This window comes from Pinus tabuliformis, chromosome 1_2, assembly GCF_031772625.1.
Source record: "Pinus tabuliformis cultivar Carrire ecotype Pingquan chromosome 1_2, CPIR1, whole genome shotgun sequence".
NCBI classification, from domain to species: Eukaryota; Viridiplantae; Streptophyta; class Pinopsida; order Pinales; family Pinaceae; genus Pinus; species Pinus tabuliformis.
The window spans coordinates 1,140,486,462-1,140,506,881 of NC_142298.1; the positions used below are offsets into that span (position 1 = coordinate 1,140,486,462).

General features: G+C 36.7%; 2 protein-coding genes across 3 annotated transcripts in view; one reads left to right on the forward strand and one right to left on the reverse strand.

The window, feature by feature from the left end:
* Positions 1-357: 357 nt before the first annotated feature.
* Positions 358-20,420, reverse strand: part of LOC149210212 (uncharacterized) — a 118,772-nt gene continuing 98,709 nt past the window's right edge. Inside the window, exons 1-2 of one of the 2 annotated variants that reach the window (XM_089394376.1) lie at positions 2,920-3,228; positions 358-1,502 (exon numbers count right to left, since the gene is read on the reverse strand). In XM_089394376.1, the coding sequence (XP_089250502.1) occupies positions 694-1,502; positions 2,920-3,166 (1,056 nt within the window). In that variant the 5' untranslated portion in view covers positions 3,167-3,228 and the 3' untranslated portion in view covers positions 358-693. Of the gene's footprint in view, positions 1,503-2,919; positions 3,229-20,420 lie in introns of those variants that run through there. The other variant, XM_089394377.1, reaches the window with a different exon arrangement.
* Positions 6,440-7,120, forward strand: LOC149210213 (uncharacterized). Its single transcript, XM_089394375.1, has 2 exons — positions 6,440-6,830; positions 6,931-7,120. Exons 1-2 carry the CDS (start codon positions 6,534-6,536, stop codon positions 7,045-7,047), a joined length of 414 nt encoding a protein of 137 aa, XP_089250501.1. The 5' UTR covers positions 6,440-6,533; the 3' UTR covers positions 7,048-7,120.

Here is a 20,420-nt window from a genome sequence, read left to right on the forward strand (position 1 = left end):
CCATTGCTTTGATAATAAAAACGCTATTTTCAAATAATTTTATTTTCACGAATATTATTTTAACTCGGTTTTTATTTTATACAGCTCGACCCGTTACTCGTATTACTTGAGATAATTTTATTTCCACAAATATTATTTAACTAAATAAATTAAAATTACAAAATTCATATATAAGAATAAATAATGAAATTAAATTAAATAGCCTTTATTAATTTATTTATTTTTTTTCATGTATTTGATTAAATTTAGACACGAAAATGAGTTCCAGGACGTGTATTAGGCACTCTTTTTTCAACCTTCCACGTACATAAGAATAGGTCAATCTTTTTCAGCATACTTCCGAAATACTAAACAACATACTCAAACTGGAGGACATATCCCCATCATCTCAAATTATCGAAGCAATTAAAAGCCTACACATCCGTACCCGATGACCTAATGGAAATCAGAACGAGGCAGACCAAGTCATCTAATAGCAACGGCCTACTATAACAATATAACTGCGAATACTGCAACGTCTGACTGGTCTCATTGACCCGAACTGAGATGGAGAGCGAAAAACGGAGGAATATTCGCTACAAGACCCAGAGCCGACAGTGACCAATTTATAAATAGGTGAACCATAGATAAAGATTCAACAGCTAGAAATGGAAAACAGTTTCCTTATTCAAACATGAAGCATGGGAAGTGTATTTATCTTCGGCAGAAGATACCCTGCCCGTCCCCCAACTTTCCAGTGCAGTCCAAGCTGGTTGCTGCTGCTTTTATAATAAGCTGGTGCGAGTTCTCAGTCTCACGAGCCGGTGAAGGATTCGGCATGAAAATGCAGGCCTTGCAATCTGCCGTGAGAAGAGACGAGGTACGGTACTTGTTCTCCCCACCCATGATAGGCATCGGCACTCCCACCTTCACTGGGTTTCTGAAATTTGGCCTATAAGTTTGTCCAAGAACACCTTCCACATTTGAAGAGAGTGTGAAGAATTTGAACTCGGTTTCCAGATGAGCAAAGCAATCGTCAGAGGGAATCTGATAATTGTGAACGCGGTCGTCCTCCTTGGTGACGGGCACCACCCTCACCAATATCTCCACCATCTCCGGGATCAACACGACAATGCCATTGTGCTCTTCGTTTCGTTGGACGATTAGGTCGCCCGACGGTGCCTTCCAGAGCGAACGATATCCCACAGGAACGGTGAGGGGCTGTTTATCAATGGCGAAGAAGAAATGGTCGACCCCGTCATCCCATTTGGATACCTTATTTGCACCCACTGTGAAGGTATGAGTGCCGAACATCATGCCGAGGGATTGAACCCAGGTGTAATCTCTGGTTCTCCCTTCAGGCCTGCGGCCAATAAAATGAGCATTGATTTGCAAGGCATTATCAGACACGAGGCTGAAATCCTGGTTACTCTTTCCATGGAAGTAGAACATGATGCCATCTCCTCCTATGAAGCGAGGGTCATAGCAAGCAGCTCCAACTCCTGAACAGTTTGCTATTCGGTCTGCAAAACAAAATTTTATCGATTATGAACTTAATCTATAAGACGTTTAGGAAATTCGGTGTGAAGTAAAGATAGGATGAAATTACTAAAAGTGAGCATAAAACCTTCAATAATTTTATTTGATGCAGGGTAGGTAGGCATTCTCTAGAGAAATGGAGATATAACACACAGATAGATATAAAAGATCAAATAAAATTAATCTGGAGTTATTTTAAATCCAGATCTAAATCTACTAATTATGATGTGAATTTGATTTAAAATATCAAAAATTTTAATATCTGAAATATAATACAAAATTTAATGATGGAAAATATTTAAAATATCAAAAATTTTAATATCTGAAATATAATACAAAATTTAATGATGGAAAATATAAGAAAATAAGAAATTTGATATTTCTAGTTTAAAATAATCGAAACCAGTAAGTTAAAAATAATCATATTTAAAACGATCTATCTTAAAAACTAAAGCTTTTGGAAATAAATTGTATCCTAGGTTGAAAATGTTCAAATTTCAAAGTGGACATTTTATTCATGGTCAGGGATAGAAAAAGCTTTGATGATGAGAAAGATTTGATAATGAGAAATGAGTTATCCGAAACTACATTTCTCAATCGCTATAAAAGATTTTGGAGGTAAATTGTACCCTAGGTTGAAAATGTTCGAATTTTAAAGTGTACATTTTACTCATGGTCAGGAATAGAAAAAGCTTCGATAATGAGAAAGAGTTAGGCGATAGGAATTTATTTTATTTAAAAATAAAAGTGAAAAATAATCATTCAAGAGATAACTATTATAATTATTAGTAATATTTATTCAAAATAAATGTTGGACATTTGAAAATTATCTTATAATTTATCTAAAATAAATTTTTATAATAATTTAATTAGAAAAATCTACACAAATAATGTTATTAGAAATAAATTAAAATAAACAAATAACTATTAAAAAGTTTAAATGATTTTTGATACACCAAATTTTTATAAATCAAACTCAATAAGCAATAATCATCAGAATCATATTAATTTATTAAAAAACTTCGGTTTTTTGTATTATAATCATAATTTAAAAAAAATTATACTTTGAAATAGTATCTTATCACTTTTAAATAAAATAATAAATACCTAGTTAACTCATAGAGATTATTAATTACTACTTCTTCTTTCTTTTTTTCCTTTCTTCATGTCAGTTTTAAATAAAATAATAAATAACTACCTAAACCATAAAGATTTTAAATTAATTTTTAATTTTATATTAAAATAAGAAATATATAACTTATCTTAATATTATTCTTTAAAAATTATATATATATATATATATATAGATATATATATAACTCCAATTCAAATATCACTGGGGCAAATCACAGCTATCGACAGATTAATTTGATTTCTAACAGTTAGATATAGATACCCTACTTCTACAGGTGGCATTGCAGTCAATGGAACAATCTACGTAGCAGCCCTTGACATCGGGGTTCTCTGGTATACGTTCAGGGCAATCACTGGGGCAGGAAAGAATATCCATAAAACATGGCGTTCCCATTATTTTGCACTGCACCTTCTCTCCCGGCCTCTGACACTCTCCAGGCTCAACGAAAATGGCTATCGCAACAATCACTGCAAAGAGCACTGCCTGCCCCATTGAAATGCTGGCCCTCTTCATCTTCACTATCACCAGCGTCGAAACGCTTGAGGTTAGGAGTGGAGCTTAATTGCTGCAAGTGCAATACTGAGCGTCAATATTTCTGGCTGCGTCTATTTATAACATTCTGCCATTGTTTATCCCAAGAAAATATTATCAATAACGTCAATTTTTATGTCTCTGCACTGCATGCCAGAAGCATGTCGTTTGTTTTGATTGAGTTGTTAGTTCTGTCACGTCTTTTCTTCGAGAGTTATCCTTGGCTCGTTGCAATTATTTATCCGCAGGCCAAGATGCGATGCAATCTTGTGATGACATTGTTTAGTTGCGTGTTCTGAAACGCGGTTCACTGCCATTTTTTCTTTTGGTTTTGTTCAGCAATCATAATCGAAAAGGCCACTAGCATCACCTAACCAGTGGTTTTTTCCTGCGAAAGGATAATGTGATTTGGTTGAAGATTAGAAAAAATAAGGAAAGAAAGAGGAAGAGCAGATACCAATGATGTATTCCAAACTACTTTATAATGATTTGTACAAACTGAAAATAATTTTTTCTCAAAAAAATAGCATTATGTCAGTGATTAGGTTTGGAAGGACCTTCACTCCCCTATAAAGTGTGAGGGTAGTCATACCCTAGTAATAAACATTTATGCTTTTATATAAGATAAAAATAAGTACAACTTCTTCAAGGTGTAAGTATTATATTATTTTCATTCTAATTCATTTTTCAAGAAAATGTGAAATAATGAGGGAGTGAGATTTAGGATTCAGGATAATAACCCGTGAGGACGATAATAACCCGTGAGGACGATAACGATGATTGATTTTGAATTTTGAAGTAAAAATAAAATTAAGGTTTCTATTTGGACAACTTTTTAATTTCAAAGTTGTTTTTTCCTGTCCAAGAAAATGTGAGAGAAAGTAGTTGATTCTTTTATTCACTGAATAATTAAGAGGGAGTTACTTACAATTTGTATGTGTAACCTCTTTCCCAAGTGCTAAAGTGAGAACCAAGTGAGAACCAACTTTAGTGCGATGAGTTTACTGAATGTAACTTTGCTAACTCCATTTATGAAAAAATGTATATAGTTTGAGGAGAAGAAGATAAGTATCCATACACTTTCCGAGATGTACTGCCATGCTAGGCTCTATTAAAAAATGCCCAAGGGAAAGGTGAGGAGGAGAAGTGGAGAATCATGAAAAATGCTTAAAACATTTACATTTTGAGAGGAACAACTGAAGATAATGGTATCCTTACTCTCAATAAGTTTTGCATTAATAGGAAACCAAATTTGTTAGGCCAAGTTGAGGAGTAGGCTATAAATGGCTTTTTCGGTTTGTTTGGAAGCTATTTCTTTAAGGTGTCTTCAATGGAGTCCCCTATCCAATTATTGCATAGTCTATTTAGTCCTTCAATTTATTTTAAGACTTGCTTTGAGTGTTGGAAACAACGTTGTGTGGTTGGAATTGATATCAACCTTTAGAGAGATTATGGTTTGGTCATCAAGAGTAATGAACACAATTAATCATTGATTTGATAACCAAAAGTAAAGAGTAAATGCATTAGTTATTTTATTTTGGTCATATTTGATAATCACCAAAAGTAAGGAATAAATGCATTAATTGATTGGACTTGGTGTTTTGGTCCTATTTGTTATGGACATAAAGGTAAATACACAGTAACTAATGTGTTGGTTTAGTCTATCTTGATGATGGAGAATTTAGCATAAATATGTTATACTATTGTTGGAGATCAAGTTTGAGCTACAATGCATAATGAAGTTGTGTGTATATATGTAGCAGTGATCATACTTAAAGAGGAAGAAATTGTGTTGTAGAGAGGGTTGGTTTGTTCATGTGTTGCAGAGTTAATGTCCTTGCTTAAGGGCGTAGTCTGAAATGAATGAAATCACGACCCATAGAGTTTGAGGATATTGTTGCCTCCAACAAGTGGTGGCTTGCCGAGATAGGAGTACTGGCTCCTTGCTAGTGGCGGCTAGCAGATAGTTGATAGGGAGTTGGGGCTTCCAAGCTGAGAGTGGCCAACAAATTATTTGAGAGGATTAGTGGCTCCTACCTAGTTGAGGCTAACATTTGTTAAAAAATGACGATTGATAATAAAGAAAGAGAAGCATCATAACAATAGCAAGGTGGTTTTCTTCATGTTCAACCTATGACAATCTTCATAATATGGACCTGAGAATGTGGTGGATCTCAAGACTGTAAAAGAGATTTGGGACAGGCTACAAATTTTGTATGAAGGAGGAAAGGTAAAGTGAATGAAGAAGAAAAAAAGACCTGGGAGGGAAAGTGATCACCTAGATGAGATCTGTTCTCCCAGTATTAAAGTAGTTGACTATAAAGAGGAGACATTAGTTGGAGATGAAGCTAAGTTTAGCTCAACATTGGTCAAAATAAAAAATCTCTTATCAGAAAAAAAACATTTTAAAAATCTCCTTCAAATACTTGAAGAGAGGGAGTATGATTTTAAGGAAGAAATCCTTAACTTGAAAAACCAGCTGGAGGAGACAAGTAGAATTGATGAAGTGAGTAATCAGTTGAAGGAGATAGATAGACATTGTGAAGGACTAGAAGTTGAGGTGATTCAACAAGAAACAAGCTAGAAAATAGTAGATCTAATTTGGGGGAAGCTACAATCAAACAGAGAACCAAGGGAGATAGCAAAATAAAGAAGCAAAGAGGATTCATCAAGACTTTTTCCTCCTCAAGATTGTAGAAATCAAAGATAAACGATCTCTAGGTATACAAAATACTTTCATGGATTTCTTTATTCATGCAATACTTTTGGTCATAACATCATTGATTGTCAATATATTATAAAAAAAAATTGAAGTACAATTGTCGAGAATAAGAGGTCATTTATGAATAGAAGGGACACCAAAAGGTGTTTCCTAGAATGGGAGTGAATCCAAAGGGAGGAATGAAAAATGAGAGAAGAACATGAGTAGAAAAACTAATTATAAACGAAGATTTCAAGAACCGATTATGTCACACCTCTTTCCACATATACATAATTTTTTTTTTTTTAATATATACCCAACCATTCTAACTTAATGCTCACTATAAGATAATCCGGTCTTACGTGTGCACATTACACTTTATAATCATAGTTCACACATTATACCATATACATGTGTATCATTGGCGTGCGATTCTATTTTATGGATCCCTGTTTTATATTCCACACGGCATTAAGCATAATAGTAACTATGTTATAGGTGTATACTCTACCTATATTACAGTACCTACTAAAGATATTACCAACGACACTGTATTAATGGGCGTGGGCTTTGATGGTCCCGCTGCAGTACTATCGGATGACAGGTCATACTTACCTTTAAGACAACAGTCCTTCCGGGGCAGGTGGCATGGCCTGGTTTCTCCGGCCATGTGATGCCTTGGTATTGCAGATTTTGGTCTTACCGCCTGTGATTCCCGCCTTACTTCGACGGCCCAGATCTCATCCGGAGATCGGAGGGTTGGAAATCGTTCAAGGGTCATCTATGATATTTAAGCGTCTCCACACTATCTTAGCGTTTATTTGGTGTCCGCGGTCTTTGCGGACCTGGTTCAATGCTCCTTCTCGAGCTCGACTCCAACAACCTTATCCCTTCAACCTGCAACGCTCCGGAGACTGCATTCCGCCCATAATCGAATCCTCACAGGTATTAACATGGTTTATCAGTCTTGCATTATGATTTAACTGCTTTGTTATCCATGGAGTGTTACTTACAGTGTTTACATTTCTTTACCGAGTTTGTGCAGCCGCATATTGCTATGCTTCGGACGAACCCATGGTGTCTTCACACTGCAAAACAATCCTCCGGTGACACACAGGTATGTTCCCGGCATTCGAAGCCCTGTTTACTTAGTAATGGTTAATGGTTACAATCATGAACTACCATGTGTGTTTTGGTGCAGACCTCTGCCTCCAATACGGTTTTCTCATTTCCGCTGCCGGGTATTCTCTGTGGAGAACCCTTACAGTTGCCTTCGCTGCATAGATAGGTCACGACGGTGATTTCACTGTTGAATGTTATAGTTCATAGAGAAGTTCTGGGTTACGTTATGCATTTCACGTTTATTTTTCCATTTGGATTTACAGAACTGCCTTGCGGCAAGTTTGGTACATTTGATGTAGTTTACTTGGGTTTCAGATCTGGTCTTCACGCACAGATCCCGTAATGAGTAAATTGGGGCTTGTTCCCTTAATCAAATGTACTGATTTATTTATGTTTAATATTTCACCGTTCGGTGCTGTTTGTAGTTACAACTGAGCACAAACTCTTTTAGCCCTCAGGGCATTTCCATCAGTATATTGAATCGTTTCAGATTGTTTGTCCGATACTCAAGAAACAGAGGCATAGGGTTTATATTTTGCTACAGGTTTTATTTATTTTTCATACGGCATTCGCCTTGGTGTTATCAAAGTTATGATGATAATTTCTGGTTACCAGTTCTGTATTTCTAGACGCTCTTTTATCGCCAGTCTGTATAATATGACCTCGGCGAATGTTTAGTGTTTGATAGTTAGCCCTTTTCCCTGTGGAAAAGACTATCCTTCATGCATGATTACTGTCTCTCTTTCAGTTTTCGCACAGTTTCCCTGATTAAAATGAATATCTATCGTTACAGTTGCATGCACAGGTTCTCTGGTTTAATATGATTATCTTTCATTTTCATTTGCATGCATCGTATCTGGATATGTATTACCACTGTTATTATTTGTTGCTATAATACACAAAAACTTGGTTTATTCGTATTCTTTCTGTACCCGGCTATAGCTCTATAAACACAGGTTTGTTTTTATATTCATACCGCGAGTACTGAGACCCGGTAACAATTGTTTAATGAAGTGTATTACAATTTCTGTTCTCTATTTCACCGTTCACCAACGCTCTCTGTATAGAGTCATTTGTTGGTCATACACAGAATATTAATTGCTTATGTTATCTACTGTCTCATTGTTCCTCCGTCACGGGGTTCCTTCCAACTACATTCGGTGCTCTTCTTTTAACTCAGAGGTTTAAACCCCCATTCTAATGCCATTCCACAGTATTCGCTTCAGATAGCAGTTATAGAGTTCACTTTTGTTTAGTTTCATCAGTATCTATTTGTTTTGAACAGTAATGACCTTGCTAATAAGGTTAGGTCAAGACTGTTACTCAGTAACCAGTCCTCGGTTATGGCTACCTTATACTCATATACAACCTTGTTTTACTATTTACGTACCATTTACTTTACCTGGGTACCAACCCAGCCCCTGCCCATTTAACTGACAGTCCATTTCTTTAAGGTTTACAATTGTACACTATGCTAATCATTGCGACAGTATCTAGGAAAACAAACAGACTTTTCCTATTTAACTACTGTAACTTCAATGCACATTAATTTCCAATCAGGGACTACAAAGTTTGGAACCATACCTGATTACCAATGTCAGGAATGGTTTTTCAAACAAACAAGTCACCTGAGCTTTAATTCTGCTCTCCACCCAGCCATGAGATCCATCCCTCAAACGGAATTCTCCCCCCGAGCCATCCTGCGGGCCTCCAACCCTCAACAGGATTTGTGCACTCTCTATGCCAGGTTATCTGGTCCTAACCAGACTTAACCACTTTTCTTTTCTTCCCTTTTTCCTGTTCTTGGAAAAAGATTTTCTTTCTTCTGTCTGTCCTCACAGCCCAGAATTTTCCCTCAGTCAGGACTTTTCCTGTTTTGGAGGGTAGTTCCATCAGTTATCACAACTGATCACTTTCTTTAAGATTCACCTCTTAGAGGCTGTCAGCAATTCCAAGAAATATTTAGATTACTTAATTAAAAATAGTTTGTCATAGTTTTGTTTAAAACATAACAACAACTATATTACTGTCTTTTACCACAGTAAACTTTCAAATTTACATATCATGGGGTCATTACATCTCCCCCTCCTAAGATTGGACATCGTCCCGATGTCTGTCTCCTTTAAACAAGTTTGGGTAAGCTTCTCTAAGGAGTTCCTCATCCTCCCAAGTGGCCTCTTCCGGTCCATAGTGCTGCCACTGCACTTTAGCTTGGAAAATAACCCGTTTCCGTAGCTGCACTTCTCTCTGGTCGAGAATGGTCAGTGGTTCGACCAGAACCTCGCCTTCCGGCTCGACCTGCAATCAGCAATAGATTTAATTATTTTTCAGTTTAGAAGCAACGCTTATCTATAGTGACCAGATTAATTCTTACCTGAACATTCTGCCATTGAATCACATGTTTAGGATCGTAAACGTATTGCTTTAATACAGATACGTGAAACACATTGTGGATCCTAATATGGCTTGGTAGGGCAAGTTGATAAGCTACCGGCCCCACTTTTGCCAAGATCTGGAAAGGTCCAAAGTAGCGAGGTGCTAGTTTGGCACATCCGCTCCACTGCAAGGTACTCCTTCTTGGTTGGATTCTTACAAATACATGATCCCCAACTTGGAATTCCTTGAATCTTCTCTTTCGATCAGCGAAAATTTTCTGTCTGTCCTGAGCGGCTTTTAAGTTGATACGCACCCTCTTCACCGTATCCTCCATTTCCTTGAGCATATCAGGACCAATTCGCAACCTGTCCTCCGGTCCACCCCAGCTTGCGGGTGTGCGGCACTTCCGCCCATACATAACTTCAAAAGGACTCATCTGTGTTGAGGAGTGATATCCATTGTTATATGCGAATTCGACCAGGTGGAGATATTCTTCCCATTGGGTTGGCTTCATCATAACGCAGGCTCTCAGCATGTCCTCCACAACCTGATTCACTCGTTCTGTTTGGCCATCTGTTTGGGGATGATAAGCTGTGCTAAAGTTCAGTTGTGTTCCTAGTTCAGCAAACAATGTCCTCCAAAAGGTTGATGTAAACTTGACATCCCGATCAGAGATAATCACCTTCGGAAGCCCATGCAACTTAAACACATTTTGCATGAAAATATGAGCAATTTGCACAGCCTTATATGTCGACTGCACAGGTATGAAGTGTGCTGCCTTACTCAGCTTATCCACTACCACCATAATGGAATCATTATTTTTCTTTGTTTTAGGCAGTCCAGTTATAAAATCCATGGAGATAGTCTCCCATTTCCATTCCGGAATGGGTAAGGGTTGTAACAGCCCTGCTGGATGCAAATGTTCCGCCTTAATCTGCTGACATTCTAGACATCGTGCTAGATACTCAGCTATCTCCTTCTTCATTTTTGGCCAGTAATATTCTTTTCGAAGAGCGGTAACCATTTTCTGGTAGCCCGGATGCCCAGTATAATGGCTGGTATGAAATTCATCCAGAATTAGCTTCTTAACACTGTCTTCATTGGGTACATACAGCTTTTTGTTAAAGTACAGCATTCCGGCATCATCCAGCTCATGTCCCTGTTGTGTTTCTTTACCAGGAAGTTGTTGTATCCGCTGTTTAATTTGCTGGTAAACAGCATCACATTCAGCTGCTATTTTTATCCTTTCCAATAACGTATTCTGCCATTTACTAACTGAAATTTTGCACAAGCATTGTACTTTTCGACTTAATGCATCAGCCACTCGGTTCTCCTTTCCTTTTAAATGCTTAATTTCGAAGTCGAACCCACTTAAGAAGTCAGCCCAACGAGCTTGCCTTGTGTTTAAAGTGGGTTGGCTGAAGTAGTTTGTTAGGCTGTGGTGGTCTGTTAGTAACAGAAATTTTCTGCCCAAAAGGTAGTGCCGCCACATTTTCAGGGCATGAATGACAGCAGCCAGCTCCAAGTCGTAAGCAGAGTATTTCTGCTCATGCTCTTTCAGCTTCCTGGATTCATAAGCAATGACTCTTCCTTCTTGCATCAGCACTCCTCCCACACCTTCTTTACTTGCGTCTGTGCAGACCACGTAATCCTTATTAGGATCAGCTATACTTAATACAGGTGCGGTAGTGAGTAAGTGCTTGAGTTGTTCAAAGCTCTTCTGGCATTCTGAGGTCCACTTAAATACTTTTCCCTTCTTTTGCAAAGAGGTGATAGGGTATGCTACCCTCGAAAAGCCTTCAACAAATCTTCTATAATAACCCGCTAACCCCATAAAGGACCTAATATCTGCCACGTCCTTTGGTATAGGCCACTCCATTATAGTTCTGATCTTCTCAGGGTCTACTGCGATTCCTTCCTTGGTGATTACGTGGCCCAAATATTGTATCTCCTCCTTGTAGAAATCACACTTACTAAACTTTGCATATAATTGATGTTCTCGCAAAGTTTGCAACACCAATCTAAGGTGTTCCTCATGCTCCTTTCTTGATCTGCTGTAAATCAGAATGTCATCTATGAATATCAGCACAAACTTGTCTAAAAACCGATGAAACACACTGTTCATCAAACACATGAAGGTAGCAGGTGCATTGGTTAGCCCAAAAGGTAGCACCACGAATTCATAATGCCCATACCGCGTTCTGAAAGCGGTCTTAGCGATATCCTCCTCTTTAATTCTGATCTGATGGTAACCAGATCGCAGATCAATTTTAGAGAATATCGTTGCTCCCTTTACCTGATCAAAAAGTTCGTCGATCCTAGGCAAAGGGTATTTGTTTTTTATCGTGAGCTTATTCAGCTGACGATAATCAATGCACATCCGAAAGGTTCCATCTTTCTTTTTGACGAATAGCACTGGGGCTCCCCAGGGTGATATGCTGGGACGGATGTAATTTTTATCTAACAGCTCCTGCAGTTGCATTTTTAATTCTGTTAGTTCTGGTACACTCATACGGTAGGGTGCCCGTGATACAGGTGCTGCCCCTGGAATCAGCTCAATTGTGAAATCCACATCCCTTTTAGGTGGTAATCCCGGCACTTCCTCGGGAAAAACATCTGCAAAATCTTGTACTATCGGAATGCTACCCAGCATAGCAGTTTTATCTTTCTGATTTGCGTATCCCACCTGAATAGCGTAGATTTGACATTTCTTCCTGATGCACTTAGCTAGCTGAGTTGCTGTAATGGGTCGAATCTGCACAGGGTGTCTGATTCCTTGTAACTCCTGCTGTTCTCCACGGTCATCCTTATAATAGATGGTTTTGGTCTTGCAGTTTACTAAGGACCAGTGTTTCTCCAGCCAGTCCATTCCAATCAAGATGTCATAGGAACCCAACGGTAATACATTCAAATCCGCCACTATTGGCTGTCCTGCTATGGTCAAGGAACAATTATTTACTTTGGCCAAGACTCGTCTCTTGGCTCCTGTAGCTAGTTGGACCAGCCACGGATTCCTGAACTTTTCGGATTGCAGTTTACACTGTTCTACTATTTTCGGGCTAATATAACTTAAAGTAGCCCCTGGGTCTATAAGAACAGCTATGGAAAGGTTTGAGATTTTACCTTCGAATTCGACCATAGATGGCTGGTACTCCGCTTGGCGATCCTCCAGTGCTGCATTGATTCTGGGTACACTACGTGCCACGTCCCCAACAGTCGATGCTTCATGAATCTGGGATATCTGGTCTGTCCCCTTTCTCTGTGGGCAGTTTTTAACATAGTGAGGTCCTCCACAACCCCAGCATTGCACTGGTGGTCTGGTCATCCCCTCACCTTCTGGTCTAACAGACTGCTCATTTGCTTTAGATTCGCTCATTGGTCTGGACCGGGGCGCATTCCTTGCAACAGGTCTACTGTTTAGTCCTTTACCAGCACCTTTATTCCCACTGCTGCGACTTCCTTTGTTGTTCCCAACCATCCGACCGCTTCTTTTCTCATTCCATCTTTTGCTCGAAGTGTCCCCCTTCTGTTTACTCTGCTGGTAGCAGATTCTCGCTTTACGGATGGCCTCATCCATGGTTCTAGGATTGTCGAATTCAATCCTTTCCCTTATATATGAAGGTAAGCTGCTCACAAACCTTTGGACCTTGGCTTTCTCCTCCTTGATGTACGGTACATAACGTAGCAGCGAGGTAAAACGGTTAATGAACTCGTCCATGGTCTGCTGTCCCAGTCTTAAGTCATGAAATTCCCTTGCCTTTTCATCATAGAAGCGCTCAGTCAGGTACCTTTCTTTAAAATATTTCTGGAACTTCTCCCATGTAATGGTTCTTTCGCTGACCCCCTTGACAATCTTGATTTCCTCCCACCACAAGGTTGCCTTACCTTGTAACTGGAAGATTGCCAATCTTGCCTTCAAATTGTGGTCATATTCATACAACTGAAAATACTTATTCATATTTATCAACCAGGCTTCCGCAGCTTCCTCCTGTTCACCATCAAAATGTGGGGGTTTAATCTTTCGGAATTCTCCCTGCAGTTCCATTTTCTGACATTTTGAGGTTTGCTGCTGAGGTGCATTGTCAGAGTGATTTTCCTTGTCGTCAGAATTTTCAGGTTCCATATGACAATCTTGTTCTTCTGTCACCCTCTGTTGTTCTGCACTGGGGTTAGACAGGGGTGGGTTCTGCCTGTCCGACAGGCTCTTCAGAATCCTTTCCTGTTCAACTGTTAAACGCGCGTTGTCCTCTCGCAACCGTGCCATCTCATTCTTCAATTCCTGGACAGTTTCCAGGATTGCAAGGTTGGTACTCCGTGATTCTGCACCCAATTGCACCCACAGCTCTGCATTCTCTTGAGGGTTGCTGCCGGGTCCTTGCATTTTGTCTCTTCTCTAGTTTAACTGCTAGCTGTTGCAATTCTGTATTTCACCCCAAATAAACAGAACACAGTTAAGTACATTGTTAGCTTGCATATGTTTGCATGGTGTACCCTTCTGCATACTGAAATAAGTTCTACCTGAGGCCACAGTGTTGAAACTGGGCTCTGATACCAATTTGTCACACCTCTTTCCACATATACATAATTTTTTTTTTTTAATATATACCCAACCATTCTAACTTAATGCTCACTATAAGATAATCCGGTCTTACGTGTGCACATTACACTTTATAATCATAGTTCACACATTATACCATATACATGTGTATCATTGGCGTGCGATACTATTTTATGGATCCCTGTTTTATATTCCACACGGCATTAAGCATAATAGTAACTATGTTATAGGTGTATACTCTACCTATATTACAGTACCTACTAAAGATATTACCAACGGCACTGTATTAATGGGCGTGGGCTTTGATGGTCCCGTTGCAGTACTATCGGATGATAGGTCATACTTACCTTTAAGACAATAGTCCTTCCGGGGCAGGTGGCATGGCCTGCTTTCTCCGGCCATGTGATGCCTTGGTATTGCAGATTTTGGTCTTACCGCCTGTGATTCCCGCCTTACTTCGACGGCCCAGATCTCATCCGGAGATCGGAGGGTTGGAAATCGTTCAAGGGTCATCTATGATATTTAAGCGTCTCCACACTATCTTAGCGTTTATTTGGTGTCCGCGGTCTTTGCGGACCTGGTTCAATGCTCCTTCTCGAGCTCGACTCCAACAACCTTATCCCTTCAACCTGCAACGCTACAGAGACTGCATTCCGCCCATAATCGAATCCTCACAGGTATTAACATGGTTTATCAGTCTTGCATTATGATTTAACTGCTTTGTTATCCATGGAGTGTTACTTACAGTCTTTACATTTCTTTACCGAGTTTGTGCAGCCGCATATTGCTATGCTTCGGACGAACCCATGGTGTCTTCACACTGCAAAACAATCCTCCGGTGACACACCGGTATGTTCCCGGCATTCGAAGCCCTGTTTACTTAGTAATGGTTAATGGTTAATGGTTATTGGTGCATACCTGTGCCTCCAATACGGTTTTCTCATTTCCGCTGTCGGGTATTCTCTGTGGAGAACCCTTACAGTTGCCTTCGCTGCATAGATAAGTCACAACGGTGATTTCACTGTTGAATGTTATAGTTCATAGAGAAGTTCTGGGTTACGTTATGCATTTCACGTTTATTTTTCCATTTGGATTTACAGAACTGCCTTGCGGCAAGTTTGGTACATTTGATGTAGTTTACTTGGGTTTCAGATCTGGTCTTCACGCACAAATCCCGTAATGAGTAAATTGGGGCTTGTTCCCTTAATCAAATGTACTGATTTATTTATGTTTAATATTTCACCGTTCGGTGCTGTTTGTAGTTACAACTGAGCACAAACTCTTTAGCCCTCAGGGCATTTCCATCAGTATATTGAATCGTTTCAGATTGTTTGTCCGATACTCAAGAAACAGAGGTGTAGGGTTTATATTTTGCTACAGGTTTTATTTATTTTTCATACGACATTCGCCTTGGTGTTATCAAAGTTAATATGATAATTTCTGGTTACCAGTTCTGTATTTCTAGACGCTCTTTTATCGCCAGTCTGTATAATATGACCTCGGCGAATGTTTAGCGTTTGATAGTTAGCCCTTTTCCCTGTGGAAAAGACTATCCTTCATGCATGATTACTGTCTCTCTTTCAGTTTTCGCACAGTTTCCCTGATTAAAATGAATATCTATCGTTACAGTTGCATGCACAGGTTCTCTGGTTTAATATGATTATCTTTCATTTTCGTTTGCATGCATCGTATCTGGATATGTATTACCACTGTTATTATTTGTTGCTATAATACACAGAACCTTGGTTTATTCGTATTCTTTCTGTACCCGGTTATAGCTCTATAAACACAGGTTTGTTTTTATATTCATACCGCGAGTACTGAGACCCGGTAACAATTGTTTAATGAAGTGTATTACAATTTCTGTTCTCTATTTCACCGTTCACCAACACTCTCTGTATAGAGTCATTTGTTGGTCATACACAGAATATTAATTGCTTATGTTATCTACTGTCTCATTGTTCCTCCGTCGCGGGGTTCCTTCCAACTACAGTCGGTGCTCTTCTTTTAACTCAGAGGTTTAAACCCCCATTCTAATGCCATTCCACAGTATTCACTTCAGATAGCAGTTATAGAGTTCACTTTTGTTTAGTTTCATCAGTATCTAATTGTTTTGAACAGTAATGACCTTGCTAATAAGGTTAGGTCGAGACTGTTACTCAGTAACCAGTCCTCGGTTATGGCTACCTTATACTCGTATACAACCTTGTTTTACTATTTACGTACCATTTACTTTACCTGGGTACCAACCCAGCCCCTGCCCATTTAACTGACAGTCCATTTCTTTAAGGTTTACACTTGTACACTATGCTAATCATTGCGACAGTATCTAGGAAAACAAACAGACTTTTCCTATTTAACTACTGTAACTTCAATGCACATTAATTTCCAATCAGGGACTACACAATTTGGAACCGTACCTCATTACCAATGTCAGGAATGGTTTTTCAAACAAACAAGTCACCTGAGCTTTAATTCTGCTCTCCACCCAGCCATGAGATCCATCCCTCAGACGGAATTCTCCCCCCGAGCCATCCTGCAGGCCTCCAGCCCTCAACAGGATTTGTGCACTCTCTGTGCCAGGTTATCTGGTCCTAACCAGACTTAACCACTTTTCTTTTCTTCCCTTTTTCCTGTTCTTGGAAAAAGATTTTCTTTCTTCTGTCTGTCCTCACAGCCCAGAATTTTCCCTCAGTCAGGACTTTTCCTGTTTTGGAGGGTAGTTCCATCAGTTATCACAACTGATCACTTTCTTTAAGATTCACCTCTTAGAGGCTGCCAGCAATTCCAAGAAATATTTAAATTACTTAATTAAAAATAGTTTGTCACAGTTTTGTTTAAAACATAACAACAACTGTATTACTGTCTTATACCACAGTAAACTTTCAAATTTACATATCCTGGGGTCATTACAGATTAGGGAATATTTTAGGGGCTAATATTCGCAGATGGGCTAATTTCTGTTTTTTTTAACTGATCCGTTAATTTCATTTTTTCTCTAAAAAGGATTCCCCAATATTTTATAATATAAATTATTTTTCCTTTAAAATCGCCAAAATTTTATATAAATACTATAAATAATTATTAGAAATTTGAATATTTTTACAAAAATATTGCCAAACATTTCATAGATTGCATATTATTGAAAAGTGAGATTCTCCAAGGTTTCTAAACTTTAGGATAATTTTTCATCCTTAAAATTCTCCCTCGAACCCAACAAGAGAGGCCAAGAGGGTAAGAAGACTATCAAAAGGCTTAAGAACCAGCTTAAAACCACACGTACAAAATTCCATGAAGACTTAACAAGCCCAAAGAGGGAATGCCACACTTGAATTGACTAAGACCAAAATTCTTTAAGAACATTGATACCATCACTTCCACAACTATGGAAAAGTTTAGAATAGAGTTGAAGATAATTGCAAACTTGAGATTGCTCCTCTATGATTTCGGTGCACTTGAATTTGTGTGTTCCATGTTGAACAACTTCCATCTTAGAATGACCACCACCCCTACATGCAACACTCTCTCCATGCCCCATTTGAAAATATTAGTCTACTAAGTTCCTTTACTTTCTTTTTCTGAGAATGGCATGTTTGCAAAAGATAGCTACTTCCCATAGGATACACATACGAGGAGCTTCCCAAGAAACTATATAAAGTGCAAGCCACCCTTTCATAACACACTTCACCCAACCAATATAATAATAAGCTATTATCTACCGAAATTTATTCTTGATTATCGCTCACCAGCTCCACAAATTTGTGTGCAAGATGAGTTGTCCTTCTGTGGTCTCTTAGACATTCATAATCATCAGCCCATCTTGTCCCATGCAAAACAAAAATTAAATTATAGTCATAAGTGTAATATCAAAAATGAAAAGTTTAGTGATTACTCACATAAAATAAAATAAAACTATAAAAAATATATATTTAAGATTTAACAAATTTAAAATTAACATACTTAACTTTATAATGGTATTATTTTTATAAAATATAATTATACTAATATTACTTGCAAAATATAATTACATTAATTTCTCTCAAATTAAAAGAAATATGAAGTTATAAAAAAATTAAACCCGAAATAATAATAAAAAAAAATGAAAAAAATGTTATTGTACACTACTATTGAAAAGTTGAAAAGATTATAATATCCTGTTAAATTAAATAAAAATAAAAGTGGTGTAACAAATTGAAAAACGTTTACAAATACATTGAGTTTGTTTTACATGGATTTTGGAAATAACAATGTGTATGTGGACTTTATAAATTATGGGGTTTGAATTTATTTATAATTAGAAATTTTAAGATATGATTTTGGATGATGGTAATGTTTTAATAGGTAAATTGTATGGTATTTTGTATTTGTATTTAGAAGACTGAGTCATTGGGGTGGTAAAGGAATGAACAATTGGGCTATTAGAGAAATGAGTAATCTAGTTGGTTTGCTATTAGAGATACATTAGTCACTACCACTATAACATCTAACTTCTATGTGTCTACATATACCCCTTCTACAAACACATAACACTCAATTCCCATGAAAATTTCAAATTAAGTTACCCTTCCTCCCTAAAACATACATTGTATTGTATTTTCATATATAAAAATAATTCATAGTTAATATATATATATATATATATATATATATGAATGATATTTAAAGTTATGTAAAGTTAACTACTTATAATTATAAATTTTGTAATTTTTAATTAAATTTTAAATGAAATTTATTAAAAAATTACTAAAAATAACTATAAATTATTATTTTTATTTTTATAAAATTATTAAATTAAAGTTGCATAATAATTTTAAAATTTATAATATTTATAAGTAACAGGATTAAATATTTAATTTAAAATAAATGATGATAATGATAATTATTAACTTAGAGGAGACCAATGAGGCCTATTGAAACTTAAGAAAGTAAGAGATTAATTAAGACTTATTAATATATTATTTCTATATTAAAATAGAAGTCAAAGAAGTTTTACTAGATCATTATAGTTTTTCCAATTGAACAAGTCAACAAGGTTGGATGAGAACATATTTGAGTAAGAGCCATACCAGAGAAAGTGTGTTTCGTCTTCAATCCTCATATCTCACAATTGATAGATTCTTTCATCCCAATGTGTTTTGGGAATATACCAACACCTGGTTTCACGTAGAAGCTTATGGGAGCTAGTTCTTATTTATGTTCATTTTCTTCTTAGTGTTGGTGACGACAGTGATATAATTCTAGTTAGCAAGAGTGGGCTTGATCACCTCCTTATAATGTCTTAGCTTCCTTTCCACCTCTAACTCCTTATCATCCAACAATTTGTCCTTAAATTTGGAAGTAATAGTATTTTTTATATTATCTTTATTCTCCATCAATATCTCCTCATTTATTGACCCATAGTTGAGTCAACTCTAAGCATAGTTGCCAACCTCACTTGTGTAAGAGGTGGGGGTTTTTGCTAGAGTTAGAATCAAATTTAGGGAGCTTCTTGGTTTCCATGTTATAAAACCTCTTCTTATACCTGAAACATAGTCATGCTTTCAATGGAGGAAAGGCTAAATTCAATCATGGAGTATTACCTTTAATATTGAGGTTGTAGGTTATAAATTACTTTTGGATCATCTAGGTCTTCATGATTAACTCTGTCTTATTAAAAATAAGATAGAATCCAATCTTTAATAATTATTATGACATAAAAGAAAAAAGATCATTCTAAATTAAATAATGTTTGTTTATAATTATATTTATATCTATATATTTTAAGAAATTTAAGATCCAATATTTATTTTTTAAATTAACTATTTTATTTCATATCATCAATTTTAGATTTTCTTAAAGGTAATGGGAAACTTGATTTAAATTATTAACAACAACAATCCATCTTAATTTCCACTATGTAAGTGTTGCGTGGTACCAAATCTCTCAAAATGTAACTTGAGGAAATATCTAATCTATATAGATTTGATTCTTCTTCATAAATTTGGGGTTAATATTGATCTATGTTGGTCACAAGAAACACATTAGTTTTATATATATATAAATATATATATATATATATATATATATATATATATATATATATATATATATATATTGGTTTTTATATATTCTCCATATTAATTGGGAATGGAAAACATATATATAGCTATAAATATTTTTGAAATATTACATTTCTTTCTATCTATTTGTGTGCATATATGTGTATAGAATCATTGAATTAATTTGTTTATATATATATATATATATATATATATATATATATATATAATGTATCAACTCCAATTTAAACATTAAAGTGATTAAAAGTCTTTTTCATGTCTCAAAAAGTCCTTATTAATGAAATAGGAACTGTATCTTGACATGCATATTGAAATATTTGATCTATGACCATATTTGATTTAAAACTCACAATAAATGACAAAATATTAAATTTAAATTATTTTATGTTTTTCTATATAAAGTTCTTATAAAATTGTGTT

Excerpts from the sequence above, each read along its gene's own strand:
- LOC149210213 (XM_089394375.1), top strand. The coding sequence starts at position 6,534 with ATGGCCTGGTTTCTCCGGCCATGTGATGCCTTGGTATTGCAGATTTTG. Across the intron at positions 6,831-6,930 it reads CCATAATCGAATCCTCACAG|CCGCATATTGCTATGCTTCG; the intron begins GTATTAACATGG and ends GAGTTTGTGCAG.